Below are 13,249 nucleotides of genomic sequence, written 5' to 3'. Positions count from 1 at the left end.
ATGTGATTCTGTATGTAGATACGCGTAAAATTAATTTATTAATTCGTATACACGTGCCTTTACGTTGCCTTTGGGCAGCCAACGAGAGTTGCAACACTAAATTAAGGAGGTGTCCTCGGTCCATATTTCTTTACAAAGTTTTTGATATTCGGATAATTTCGTAGAGGATAATTTTTGGATTGAACAATGTTTTAAATAATTTCGGATAATTCAAGGGTCTATCGACTTGATATTATATTTTATTTATTTGATTTATTTATTAATACATAATATATTTTATACTCATTTAAATAAATATATTTTCTGTATTAAAAGTCCTTGCTGACATGCGACGCCCCTGGGACAACGCCGCAACGGCCCAGGGCGTCGCGACGCACAGTTTGGGAAGCCCTGCATTAGCGCATTCCCGTGACATTAGCGCATTTGTTGTGTTTATTGGAATTTATAACTTATATTGTGTTAAATATATTATAATACAGTTAAATATAAAATGTATAATATAATTTTATAAAATACGTCCAACGATAATAGTCATTTCCTAATTATTACATCGATCAAACTAGGCAAACAGAAACAAACGGCAGAGATAACTAGAAGAATCCGAATGACTTGGACAGCAGTAGGAAGACTCGGTGATGTGTTGGAAAACAAAAAGATGTCAATAAATCTAAAGAAAAGGGTATAAGGGGAGACCGTGACACTTACAGAATTATCAGCCAATAGATTGACAACGACACAGAGAGCGATCGAACGAGCTATGTTAGGAGTGTCTCTGAGGGAACATGCCCGAAATGAGGACGTGCGAAGCAGGACGAAAGGCGGAAGATGGAATTGGAAGAATTGCGCAAATAAAATGGAAGTGGGTAGGATACGTGGCATGGCAAAACAACGAAAGGTGGACGAAAAACGTTGTACATTGGAGACCACGCGAGCACAGTCGTAGTAGAGGAAGACCACAAAAACGATGGCTATACCACATCAAAGCAAACATGGGGAGAAACTGGAAATAAATAGCACAAAACGGAACTAATGAATGAACTAGAATAATGGAGAACTCATGGTGAGTAGTGATGTTGATTATACACTCGCGATCATAAAATCCGGGTCACCTTAAAAATCACCAATATTTCATTTTTAACAAGCTTTATCGTAAATAATAATAACACAAATACAAACTAATACATGTTTCTGACAATTGTTGTCGGCTTAGCGATTTCCTTTGTAAAAAAGAATTCCAAAATTGACGATTTCGCGGAAAAGTGAAAACGTGTCAAAATGAACGGTATCTATAACTGTCAAACGCAGCGAACACCGTTTATTATTGTCGTCTTAATTGTTCATTAGTGTCATTATTAGTGTTTATTATTGTTTATTTTTTGCCAAAAGTGCCTTTGGCTGTTGTTGAAACGGCACGAATTGTTGCGCTTATGGAAGACGGTCACGCTCAACGGCAAGTCGCAAGAACTGTTGGTGTAAGGCTTTCTACGGTTCAACGAGTACTTCGTACTTCAACGATTTCAGGAGACGGGTTTGCTAACCAGACGGCCTGGCTCTGGACCAAGAAGAAAGACCACGACACGAGATGACCGTTTCCTTGTGTTTCAAGCTTTACAAAACCGGACCTCAACTGCAGTTATGCATCGAAATCGTCTACAGGAAGTGCGAAATTGCAACGTTAGCGTTGCAACAGTCAGGAAAAAACTTCGCTCTTCTGGACTATCTTCTCGGATAATGGCTACAGGACCGCCACTTCGCCGGGAGGATCGAGTTGCACGACTAGCTTTTGCTCGACAATACGCGCATTGGGGAATTAACAATTGGAGCAGTGTTATTCTCAGATGAATCCCGTTTCTGCCTAACTGGATCCGATGGACGTGTAAGAGTTTGGAGGAGAACCGGCTAACGATTTTCACAAGCTTGCATTGCTCCAAGAATGCCATTTGGTGATGGCTCGGTTATGGCTTGGGGAGTTGTGGCTTCCGACTTCCGCACAGAGTTACCTTTTGTCGAAAATGGGTCCTTAACTGCACGAAGGTACATTACGGAGATTCTGGAGGAGCATGTTATGCCCGCCATGGTGGGGCTTGGAGAAGATGCCGTTTTTATGCAGGATAACGCGCGACCGCACGTTGCCAGGATCAGTATGCAATACTTGGACGAGGTTGGAATTACGAGGTTACCCTGGCCAGCTAGGTCTCCGGACATAAATCCTATCGAACATATCTGGGACGATTTGAAAAAACGTATTCAATCCCATATACCTTCTCCTAATAACGCACAGGAGCTTAAGGATCTGTTAGTTAGAGAGTGGAATAACATACCACAACAACTAATCCGGAGTAAAATTGAAAGTATGCCCCATCGTCTGCAAGAGGTTATTAGAGCAAGGGGAGGCAATACACGAATTAGATATTGAAATTTCACTGATATTCTACCACGTTCTGTACTTTCCATTTTTTTTCGTTTGTCTGAATTATCAACAATTTTATTTGTTATCTGCTGTTTCAATAAAAATAATAAAAAACCGTTTTTTTTCAAACAAACATTGATGACAAATAAAAAATACATTAGCTTAGCCTAAAAAAATGTTATTACTGTACCAGAGTCAAAAATGTTCAAGAAACTTGGAATTTTCAGGGTGACCCGGATTTTATGATCGCGAGTGTAGTTACTTTAGAGTATTCGTTACAAATCGTTACTTTTGTATAAAGTAATCATTCACAGTATTCGTTACTTTGATTACTATGATTACTTTTGTTACTTTTGTATTTGAGTACCGGTAATCATATTGAGAACCGTATTTCTCAGTAGGTAGGTTTTATTTCTATTTTCATTCTGTGAATTTGTGAATTATCTACTATATAATCTACATCGGCAAATCGCGTAGATCTAGATAAAAATATAGGGTTCTCGAATTCGATCTTTGTTAATGATATACATTACATATTTTACGTATACCATTATATCTCCCTCGGTTTCATCTTCTATCTTCTCCTCACCCTCATACCCTTAAAACGCTTCATACCGATAACAATATTCTGTAACACTCGTAAAATACCGGTCCAGTCCGTTATTCGCTGTGATACAATTGTTAGAAAATAATTAAGTGTACTGTTTGTAGATACAATAGTCGTTACTCACTCTGATACGATTGGTACGAAGTAATCACAGTAATCAAAGTAGATACAATAGTCGTTACTCGCTCTGATACGATTGGTACGAAGTAATCAAAGTAATCAAAGTAGATACAATAGTCGTTACTTGCTCTGATACGATTGGTCCGAAATAATCAGAGTAATCAAAGTAATGAAAGTAACGATTTGCCTCTCTGTATAGTAATCGATACTTTTGGTATTCGTAAATAACGAGTCTTTGTAATGAATAGATACTTTTCAATATCACTAATGGTGAGGCCATTGTCCAGTAGCGAATACAAACAGGCTGAAGAAGAAGAATAATTATTACATTGACGGTATGTACATATCAATGATAATTACATATCGGCGTATGTTTCACTTAATGTTTTGATTTAACTTGTTTGCAAATACATCATGACGTTTGTGCAAAGCAAAGATATAATGGAACAACTATAACAACAAAAGTACTATACTAAAACTGTAGACCTACTTTACCTGGTGATAGGAATCACTCGTGACTGGAAACAACACCAGCTGATTATTTGCAGGAAATATATTACGAACACAAACTTGTGGTTGATCTGTTTCACTCTTGTTGAATAGCTGTAATGCTCCGCCTTTACTTTCATTCCAACCATTTTTACCTGTCAAATATAACACAAAAGCAACCATTCTGTCTTCTCTTTGGTCATCGTGAACTAGGAGGTAATCGGTGTTACTGTATAAACTACACGTGGCTGATATATGCGTCAGACTATAGCCAGTGAGATTAGCTACCTAAAAAAAAGCAACTGTTTTAATACTATACAACTAATAGACCAGTAAGGATCTGTTTTTAGGTGGATGTGAGAGGTGGCATTCAGATTTTTGCGGATAAAGTTAGGTGATAACTTCGTTAATAATAATTGATTTATGCTCCTTCTCAAATATGCCAGGAACATTAATAAAAAAAATAAAATATTTAAAAATTTCAAAAAATTTCGTTTTTTTTTCTACTTTTTTTGCTTATAACTTTAAAACGATTCATTTTGGAACAAAGTCGTATAGGAATAAAACAAAGATAATTAAATTTTCTATCAGATGCGATTGGTTAAAAATGTATTAATTTATCACCCTTGCTGCAAAATAGCAATAAATATAAAATAAGGGGGCAAAACAAGCCTGTCCTTATTCAATGATTTTTCATCACTTAGGTTACACTTGGAACCTTCCTAATTCGCTTAGAACATTTTTGTAATGTGCTAAAACGTACACCAAATTTCATTAAAATTGACTTACTAGATTTTGAATAATAATTTTGCAATCTAAACTTTTTTTAAAAAATTAAAATTTTTTAAAATCTTGCACAACAAAAACTAGAACATACAAAGCTTTGTCAATTTTTTTACATATAAAGAAGCACTCCACCTATCTAATGCACTTTACAGAATTGAAATCGGATTGTTTAAGCAGCCTCAGCAATGTTTTAAAGTTATAAACAATTTTTTGGCTTATAACAAATTAGTCCTGTGGCCAGGAGGGGGTGCTACGGGCTCCTTTATTTAGATGGACTTACCCAAGATTTTTATGTATTTTTTGACCCGTAGAACACGATTTTTTTGGGTAACAGTTGATCCGGATGTTGATAAGATTGTTATAAACAAAGAACTTGAGGAATTACATAACATCGATTTTTCGCAAAATAAAACATTTTTTTTGTATTTCTTGGGTAATTCTAAGCAAAAAATGTTCTTACAAGTTTTTTCGTAGGATGCATAGTTTTCGAGATAAACGCAGTGGAACTTTCAAAAATTCGAAAAATTGCAATTTTTGAACGCGAACAACTTTTGATTAAAAAATAAAATAGCAATTCTGCTGACAGTATTTGAAAATTTAAGTCAAATTATACCGGTTTTAATTATTTGCATTGCTAAAAATTAATTTTTTTATTATTAAACAAACCTATTTATTTATAAGCCAAAAAATTGTATATAAGTTTAAAACATTGCTGAGGCCCCTTAAATAATCCGATTTTAATTCTGTTAAGTGTATTAGATAGGTAGAGCACCTCTTTATATGTAAAAAAATTAGACAACTTCTAAATGGTCTACTTTTTGTTCAGAAAGATTTTACAAAATTTGAACTTTTTTAAAAACATTTAGATTGCAAATTTATTATTAAAATGTATTAGGTCGATTTTAATGAAATTTGGTACACGGTTTAAGTATGTTACAAAGAATTTCCAAAGCGAATTACTAAGGTTCTAAGTGCCACCAAAGCGGTTAAAAACATTGAATAACAACAGGCGTATTTTGCCCCCTTATTTTGTATTTATTGCTATATTGCAGAAAAGGTAATGCGTTAAGACATTTTTGACCAGTCGTATATCATACAATATTCAATTATCTTTATTTTATTTCTCTACGACTTTGTTCTAAAACGAATCGTTTTAAAGTTATAAGCAAAGAAAGCAGAAAAAATCGACGTTTTTCGAAATTTTTAAATATTTTAATTTTTTTATTAATGTTCCGGGCATATTTGAGAAGGAGCATAAGTCAATTATTATTACTGAAGGTGTCACCTAACTTTATCTGCAAAAATCCGAATGCCACCTTTCACATCCAAAAATAGACGTTTTTTCACAGATCCTTACTGGTCTATAAAGGCTGTATGACACTATGCATTTTCTTGTATCGTTTCTGATATGTCAAAAAAATGCATAGTGTCATACACAGATACAAGAAACGATATCAGAAACGATACAAGAATTTGTGTCAGGCACAGATTCTTGTACAAGAATTGCGCCAATTTCTGCGCAAAGAGCAAAAACGTAAAACCTGCTGGTAAAACATCTAAATGTCATAATGGCGGCTGAAAATGAAATCATATGATATATGTTTTGATGAATTTATTTGTGTTTTTGTAGGTATTATTTATAAATCATTTATTGATACTTAATATACCGTTTGGTATGGACTACTGTTCTACTAATAACCATATATTTAGCGCCTAATGAAGTTCAAACTATGTATAACCGTTGATTGACTGTGGTATAACTTTGGGTTTCATGTTGCATACTTTTTTAATATAGGAAAATACAATAGTTTCTAATTTGGATCAAACTGAAGATTATTCTAATGCAAATATTTTAGCACAAATATCAAAACAAAATAAAAAACACAAATAAACAGTCAACGTAAAAATTCTGGTTAACATTAAAATGTTAAAATTATGTTTTTAAAAGTTGTTTATCAATTTTATAATATCCTTAAAATCAGCTGTAGACGCAGTACTACCATACCAATGTAACGTGACACAGGGTGACAAACAAAATTTCGACCAATCACGTGCCGAATTTCATACAATTTTCGATACAAGAACTTGCATAGTGTCATACAGGGCACAAATGTACGTACAAGAAATGATACAAGAAAATGTATACAAGAAACGATATCAGAAACGATATTAGAAATGATACAAGAAAATGCATAGTGTCATACAGCCTTAAGGGAAAATACATGGATGTGCGTGGTGGAGATCGCGGTCGCTACATCGATGTCAAAACAAACCCTAATTTTCTTATGAGATCGCACATACCAAGGATGTGTCAACCATTCACCCTCGCGACCTATCATCGCGGTTTACAGCGATGTCGATGCTAGAACAAAATAGTTTGTTTTACATCGCGATCGAGCTGTTGATCGCGTGGTAAATTACGAGTTTATAAGTGGTTTACAAACCACGTGACTACGTGACACTCGCGTCTGAGTGATGTTTCTTAAGCTCTTTAAAGAGGTGATGGTATTCTCTTAGATACTGTCTTTTTAAACGCTTTTATTTAGTTCAATAGTTTGCATCAAATCTTTAGACGTTAATTTGACTACCTTTTCTTCAATGCAAATGAATGAAAATTTGCAGACATATGCATTCGTGGGAACAATACACGAATAGTCAATAAAAAAAATTATGTTTATTAATTGTTTAAATAAAAAAAAACTTGAAACTTGAAACTTTTACCTTTTGTAGCCAATGATATTAACTATCCATAATTTCCACTTTTTACGTTAAATGTTTACGTTATGCTTCATAGATAAACAATGAAGTTTCAAATTTTAAACGCTCATATTTGTTTATATAAAAATCGGCGCTTATGGTAGGAGAGCCCAAGCGGGGATTTTTGCAGTTACTTGAGCGCGTCAGATTATCATATGGGGAGAAACTTGGTACCCTGCAGATGTACCTCTGCCATATATTGGCTCTTAACACAGGGAAGTTCGTTATGGGGGTCCCGAAAAAAAATGTATCCTTAAAAATACTCGAAATTGTCAGATTAAGATAAGGTAAGTTAAGTACATGTAAAAGAGTGTGTATTTCAAAAGTCTGACGATTTGAGCGGGGCGTAAGGAAATGCGTGAATCAAAAAGTTTCACAAAAAAAAGCGAATATTTCGCGAAATGAACGTCAGATAGAAAAAATAAAAAATACGTCTTCAATATTTTTCAAAAATCGATTGAATGGTACCAAACATGGGGGGTAAATTTAAAATTTTAAATTCAAACCCGCGATATATCGCAAAATAAACATCAGATCGAAAAACTGCAAAATACAATTTCATTGATTTTGAAAAAACTATCGAATGGTATCAAACATGACCTCCCACGGAGGTGAGGTTGGAGGTTACTTAAAAATCTTAAATGGAAGCCCCAAATTTTTATTGCAGATTTGGATTCTTTACGTAAAAATAGGCAACTTTTATTCGAGACATTTTTTCAAGCTATGGATACATGGCGCTATAATCGGAAAAAACGATTGTTGGAAATGGAAAATTAAATTAAAAAGTGGAAAGTTCCCACTAAAATGGAAAATTTTACTTAACTTTTTTTGGTTTTAGGACCTGCAAAGTGTCTGCAAATTTAGCATACTTTGCTCCCCTATTATTCGTGTGAAATTTCAATATGATACGAAACAAAACGATAACTTTGTGTGAAAACCTCGTATCTCATTTCACAGAAAATTTTACAGGAGAGACTTTAAACTTAATTTCTGCATACTATAACTTAAAACAAAAGAACTATGTTTACATATTTTTGATTCTGAGTATGTTTAGATCATTACACATACATTTTTCATATATATTTTGGGTTAGAGTATGCAGAAATTCAGTTTAAAGTCACTCATGTAAAATTTTCTGTACAATGAGATACGAGGTTTTCACACTAGCCACCGTTCAACCAAATCTCGAATTAAAAAAATTCCTGTTTTTATCGTAGTCTTAGAAAAACCACCGGTAGAGAGGTTTTGTGCTACAATTAACATTAACGCATTCGTTTTTTGGCGTATTAATTAAGCGCTTTTCTTAGTTCAATCGTTTGAGTCAAATCTTTGGACGTTAATTTGACTACTTTTTGCTCAATGCAAATGAATAAAAATTTGCACATATGCATTTGCGGAAACAATACACGAATAGTCAATAAAAAAATTGTTTATGTTTATTAATTGTCTAAATAAAAAAACGATTAAAATCTCTTATTTTTTACAATGAACAAACTTGAAACTTTTACAGATTGTAGCTAGTTATATGAACTATACATAATTTCACTTTTTACGTTAATTGTTTACGTTAAACAATAAAGTTTCAAATTTTTTGCCGATTCCCACTACTTTTCATGTTTGTACCTACAGCATACGTTTTATACATATTTTAATAAATATGACGATGTATTTTAATGTTTAAAAAGTGTAAGACTAAAAAGTAAAACATAAAAAAATATGAAAAAAAATTTTTTTAGAAACGCTGTTCTTTAGTTATGAATGCCTAAAATTAAAAATATAAAAAATCAACTAAAAAGCAAAAAATAAAAAAAATTGAAAAAATCTAACACATTCGTTAAAGAAAAGCGTGGGGCGAAAACCGTTTATTCGATGAAGACGCGCCACGCTTTTCTTTAACGAATGTGTTATATTTTTTCAATTTTTTTTTATTTTTTGCTTTTTAGTTGATTTTTTATAATATTCTTAATTTTAGGCACTCGTAACTAAAGAAAAGCGTTTCTTAAATTTTTTTTTTCAAATTTTTTTATTTTATTTATGGGATAAGCCGAAAACTGGCGATTTGAGGAATTACAAATGATACATAACTTTTAACTTGAAGACATGCAATCACTGTCGTCACTTCTGTTGCTCATGTACATAATTTTATAATGTAAAAAAGCTAACTTTCCCGAAACACGTGTCAGTCGCCTAAGAAACCGCAAACAACAATGAAAGGAAGGTATCTTCGGTATGTCCTGCCCGTCATTGATGTAAACCTAGACCGCTACCTCCACCGCGCACATCTATGTATCTTCGGAATGTCTGTACCCTTAGAAGCAGACTTCAAAATATAATTTTTAGATTAAACACACTATCTTTTTTATTCCAGTTTTTTAACTTAACAATATGTATATAGACCTTTTCTTTCTCTCCTTCACTTTACCCTATCAGGTTGTCGGATCAATATAGATGTAAGAATTTATTAATAAATAAAGAGGCTTAGCTATGAATTTTGGAATATATGACATACTATTGAATAAAAATACATTACATATTTATACAAGGTGTCCCAAAAGTAGTGGAACGGTCGAATATTTCGCGAACTAAACATCGGATTGAAAAACTGAAAAATACGTATTCAATCATTTTCAAAAATCTATCCAATGACACCAAACACCAACCCCCACTACACCCCTTGGAGGTGGGGTGGGGGGTAACTTTAAAATCTCAAATAGAAACCCCCAGTTTTTCTTGCAGATTTTAATTCGTTATAGGTCTGGATCCCGCGTATGAAAAAAAAGTTGATTAATAGCAAGCTGAAAATTTGTTATTAGCTTAAGGGTGTCTAGTCGGACAAACATTGATATATGGGAACACTGGAACAGGGGAAGCTTTAACTGTGGAACAGGTTAAAAATTTGGAACGGTCAGACCACGAAAACGGCACATGTATTTTGTCCGACAGAACAGACTTAAACTCTCCGAACAGAGATTAAACTCTCATGCAAAAATCAGACTGCCATTTATCACCAAATTGGCGTTTTAATGAGTGGAACATGTAGAATATGTCAAATGACAGGAAGTATGACAGGTAATAAATAGCAGTCTGATTTTTGCATGAGAGTTTAATCTCTGTTCGGAGAGTTTATGTCTGTTCTGTCGGACAAAATAGATGTGCCATTTTCGTGTTCTGACCGTTCCAAATTTTTAACCTGTTCCACAATTAAAACTGCCCCTGTTACAGTGTTCCCATATATCAAAGTTTATCCGACTAGACACCCTTAAGCTATTAACAAATTTTCAGCTTGCTATTAATCAACTTTTTTTTCATACGCGGGATCCAGACCTATTACGTAAAAGTAAGCAACTTTTATTCAAGAAATTTTTTCGAACTGTGGATAGATGGCGCTATAATTGGGAAAAACGATTTATCCTGATACCATAGATAAATTATAGAAACGGTCTAATATCTCACGAAATACACCTCCAAATGAGAAACTAAAAAACAGATTTTTAATCTTTTTCGAAAACCTTTCGAATAACACCAAACGTGACCCTCCAACCCACCCCCTGGAGGTGGGGTGGGGGGTAACTTTAAAATATTAAATAGCAACCCCCACTTTTTATTACAGATTCGGATCCGTCATGAAAAATTAAGCAAAATTTATTCGAAACATTTTTTAGAATTGTTAATAGATGGCGCTTTAATTGGAAAAATACGATTTATTAGCGCCATCTATCAGAAATTTTAAAAAATGTTTCCAATAAATGTTGCTTAATTTTTTATGACGAATCCGAATCTGCAATAAAAAGTGGGGGTTGCTATTTAAGATTTTAAAGTTACCTCCCACCCCACCTCCAGGGGGTGGGTTGGAGGGTCATGTTTGGTGTTATTCGATAGGTTTTCGAAAAAGATTAAAATATATTTTTTGGTTTCTCATTTCGAAGTGTATTTCGTGAGATATTAGACCGTTTCTATAATTTACCTATGGTATCAGGATAAATCGCTTTTCCCAATTATAGCGCCATCTATCCACAGTTCAAAAAATTGTCTTGAATAAAAGTTGCGTACTTTTACGTAACGAATCCAAATTTGCAAGAAAAACTGGGGGTTTCCATTTGAGATTTTAAAGTTACCCCCCACCCCACCTTCAGGGGGTGTAGTGGGGATTGGTGTTTGGTGTCATTGGATAGATATTTGAAAATGATTGAACACGTATTTTTCAGTTTTTCAATCCGATGTTTAGTTCGCGAAATATTCGACCGTTCCGCTACTTTTGGGACACCCTATATAAATAGTAGAAAAGAGGATCATCTAGTTAGAAGATGATTGGGGAACATGTTAGAGGTCCATATTGACTGATATTGGTTGACTGTTTTGGTTTGATTTATAAAACAGTTCAAAATAGCAAACTTAGATCACATTTACAAGGTCGAACAACTAATAGAAAAAAGAATCTTACTAAGGAAGTAAAACTTCACTTGTATATTTATATACCATCTACCTACAAGTGAAGTTTTACTTTCTTATTAAGTTTTTTATTATGGTATACAGACAATGAGAGGAATCTTTTCCTTTATATATTAGAAAAAAGAATGGCCAAAAATTGATCAGTCCATCTGTCTTTTGTAGATCTTAAGAAGCCCTATGACCCCATACCTATAACCAAGCTATGGGAAGCAATAAAAGACATCTAAGTTCCACGAATATTAATAAAAGCAGTAAAAGCACTCTACACAAGAATAAAAAAAAAGTAGCTATCAAAAAGGGCAATAAAATATGCAGTCCATTTAAGATGACAAAGGAACTGCTACAGGGCTGCTCCACATCATCTACCCTGTTCAAAATATTCCTAGAAAAAACCCTGAAACCACGGAAGATAAAGTGCGAATACTAGTATACTAGTAAGAAACCAATATCTATATACCCTAGGTTTTGCTGACGACCAAATAGTCATCGCACAAAACGAAGATGACCTCAGTTTTATGATGAGAAAACTGGAAAAGGAATATTAAAAGAATGGGATGGAAATAAAGCTAAAGAAAACTGAATACCTAAAAACGGAGAATACAGAAACAAAACAGCTGGAAATAGAAAGAGGGTAAAAAAATCATAAAAACAGACAAGTAGGTACAAGTATTTAGGTTTCACAATGCGAAACAAAGGAACAACTAAAGAAGATATAAAAATAGACCAGGACAAACAAGAGACTGCATAACGGCATACGAAAATTAAACCCGGTACTATGGCATGAGAACATCAGTATAAAAACAAAAAGAAGAATATATAAAACCATGACAAAAAGTATCCTCACTTATGGGTGTAAAAATTGGATAATAAATAAGAAAACCAAAAACAAAATGAGAGCAGAGATGGAATTCCTAAGGAGAAGCTGCAGAGCAACAAGAAGAGATACAATAAATAACAGAGATTAAGAAAATAATGGAAATCAACTCATATAATGGACTATACAGGGTGTTTCATTGGGAAAGTAACATACATTAACTGTAGAAAGAGAACACTTAGGCAGTCTCAAAAATACCATACTTAATGGGTCTCACTCCATTAATAATAAAGATACGGGGTGTTTTATCTATTTTGCTATTTTCTTATTTGGTTCATAACTTTTTAACCACACTGTATATTTATTTTATATTTGGCAGACAAATATCCTTTAAGGTGTACAATAAATTAATTTATTTACAATTGTAAAAAATCCAGGGCCGGATTAAAAAATATTGGAAAAATATTCCGACCCAAAAACAACACCCTGTACCTACATTAAATTTTTTTTAAATGGTTTTTCAGTTGAAAAGAGGATGAAAAACTAAATTTAGTGGTATACTTTGAATTTTCGGCAAAATGATTTTTCTGGTCAATTTTGAATTTGAATTCTGAAATTATGTGAATTGCGAGAGCTCTAAGTAGAAAAAAATTTGATACAACTTACAACTTGTTAACCGCACTGTATATTTATTTTAAATTTAACACGCGAATATTCTTTTAGGTGTCCAATAAATTAATTTATTTACAATTATAAAAAATCCAGTTCCGGATTAAAAAATATTGTAAAAATGTTCCGACCCAAAAAAACACACTGT

At 33.4% G+C, this 13,249-nt stretch overlaps 1 protein-coding gene across 2 annotated transcripts in view; it reads right to left on the bottom strand.

Annotated features, from left to right (window-relative positions):
- The window catches only part of LOC114331051 (prolyl 3-hydroxylase OGFOD1), a 98,723-nt gene that overhangs the window by 66,935 nt on the left and 18,539 nt on the right, over positions 1 to 13,249 (bottom strand). For both annotated transcript variants that reach the window (XM_050643816.1, XM_050643815.1), the window contains exon 4: positions 3,633 to 3,914. In XM_050643816.1, the coding sequence (XP_050499773.1) occupies positions 3,633 to 3,914 (282 nt within the window). The remainder of the gene's footprint in view (positions 1 to 3,632; positions 3,915 to 13,249) is intronic.

Source organism: Diabrotica virgifera, chromosome 2, assembly GCF_917563875.1.
Source record: "Diabrotica virgifera virgifera chromosome 2, PGI_DIABVI_V3a".
Classification (NCBI taxonomy): Eukaryota; Metazoa; Arthropoda; class Insecta; order Coleoptera; family Chrysomelidae; genus Diabrotica; species Diabrotica virgifera.
Note: the sequence above shows the minus strand (reverse complement) of the source record. Positions and strands in the feature narration are given on the sequence as shown.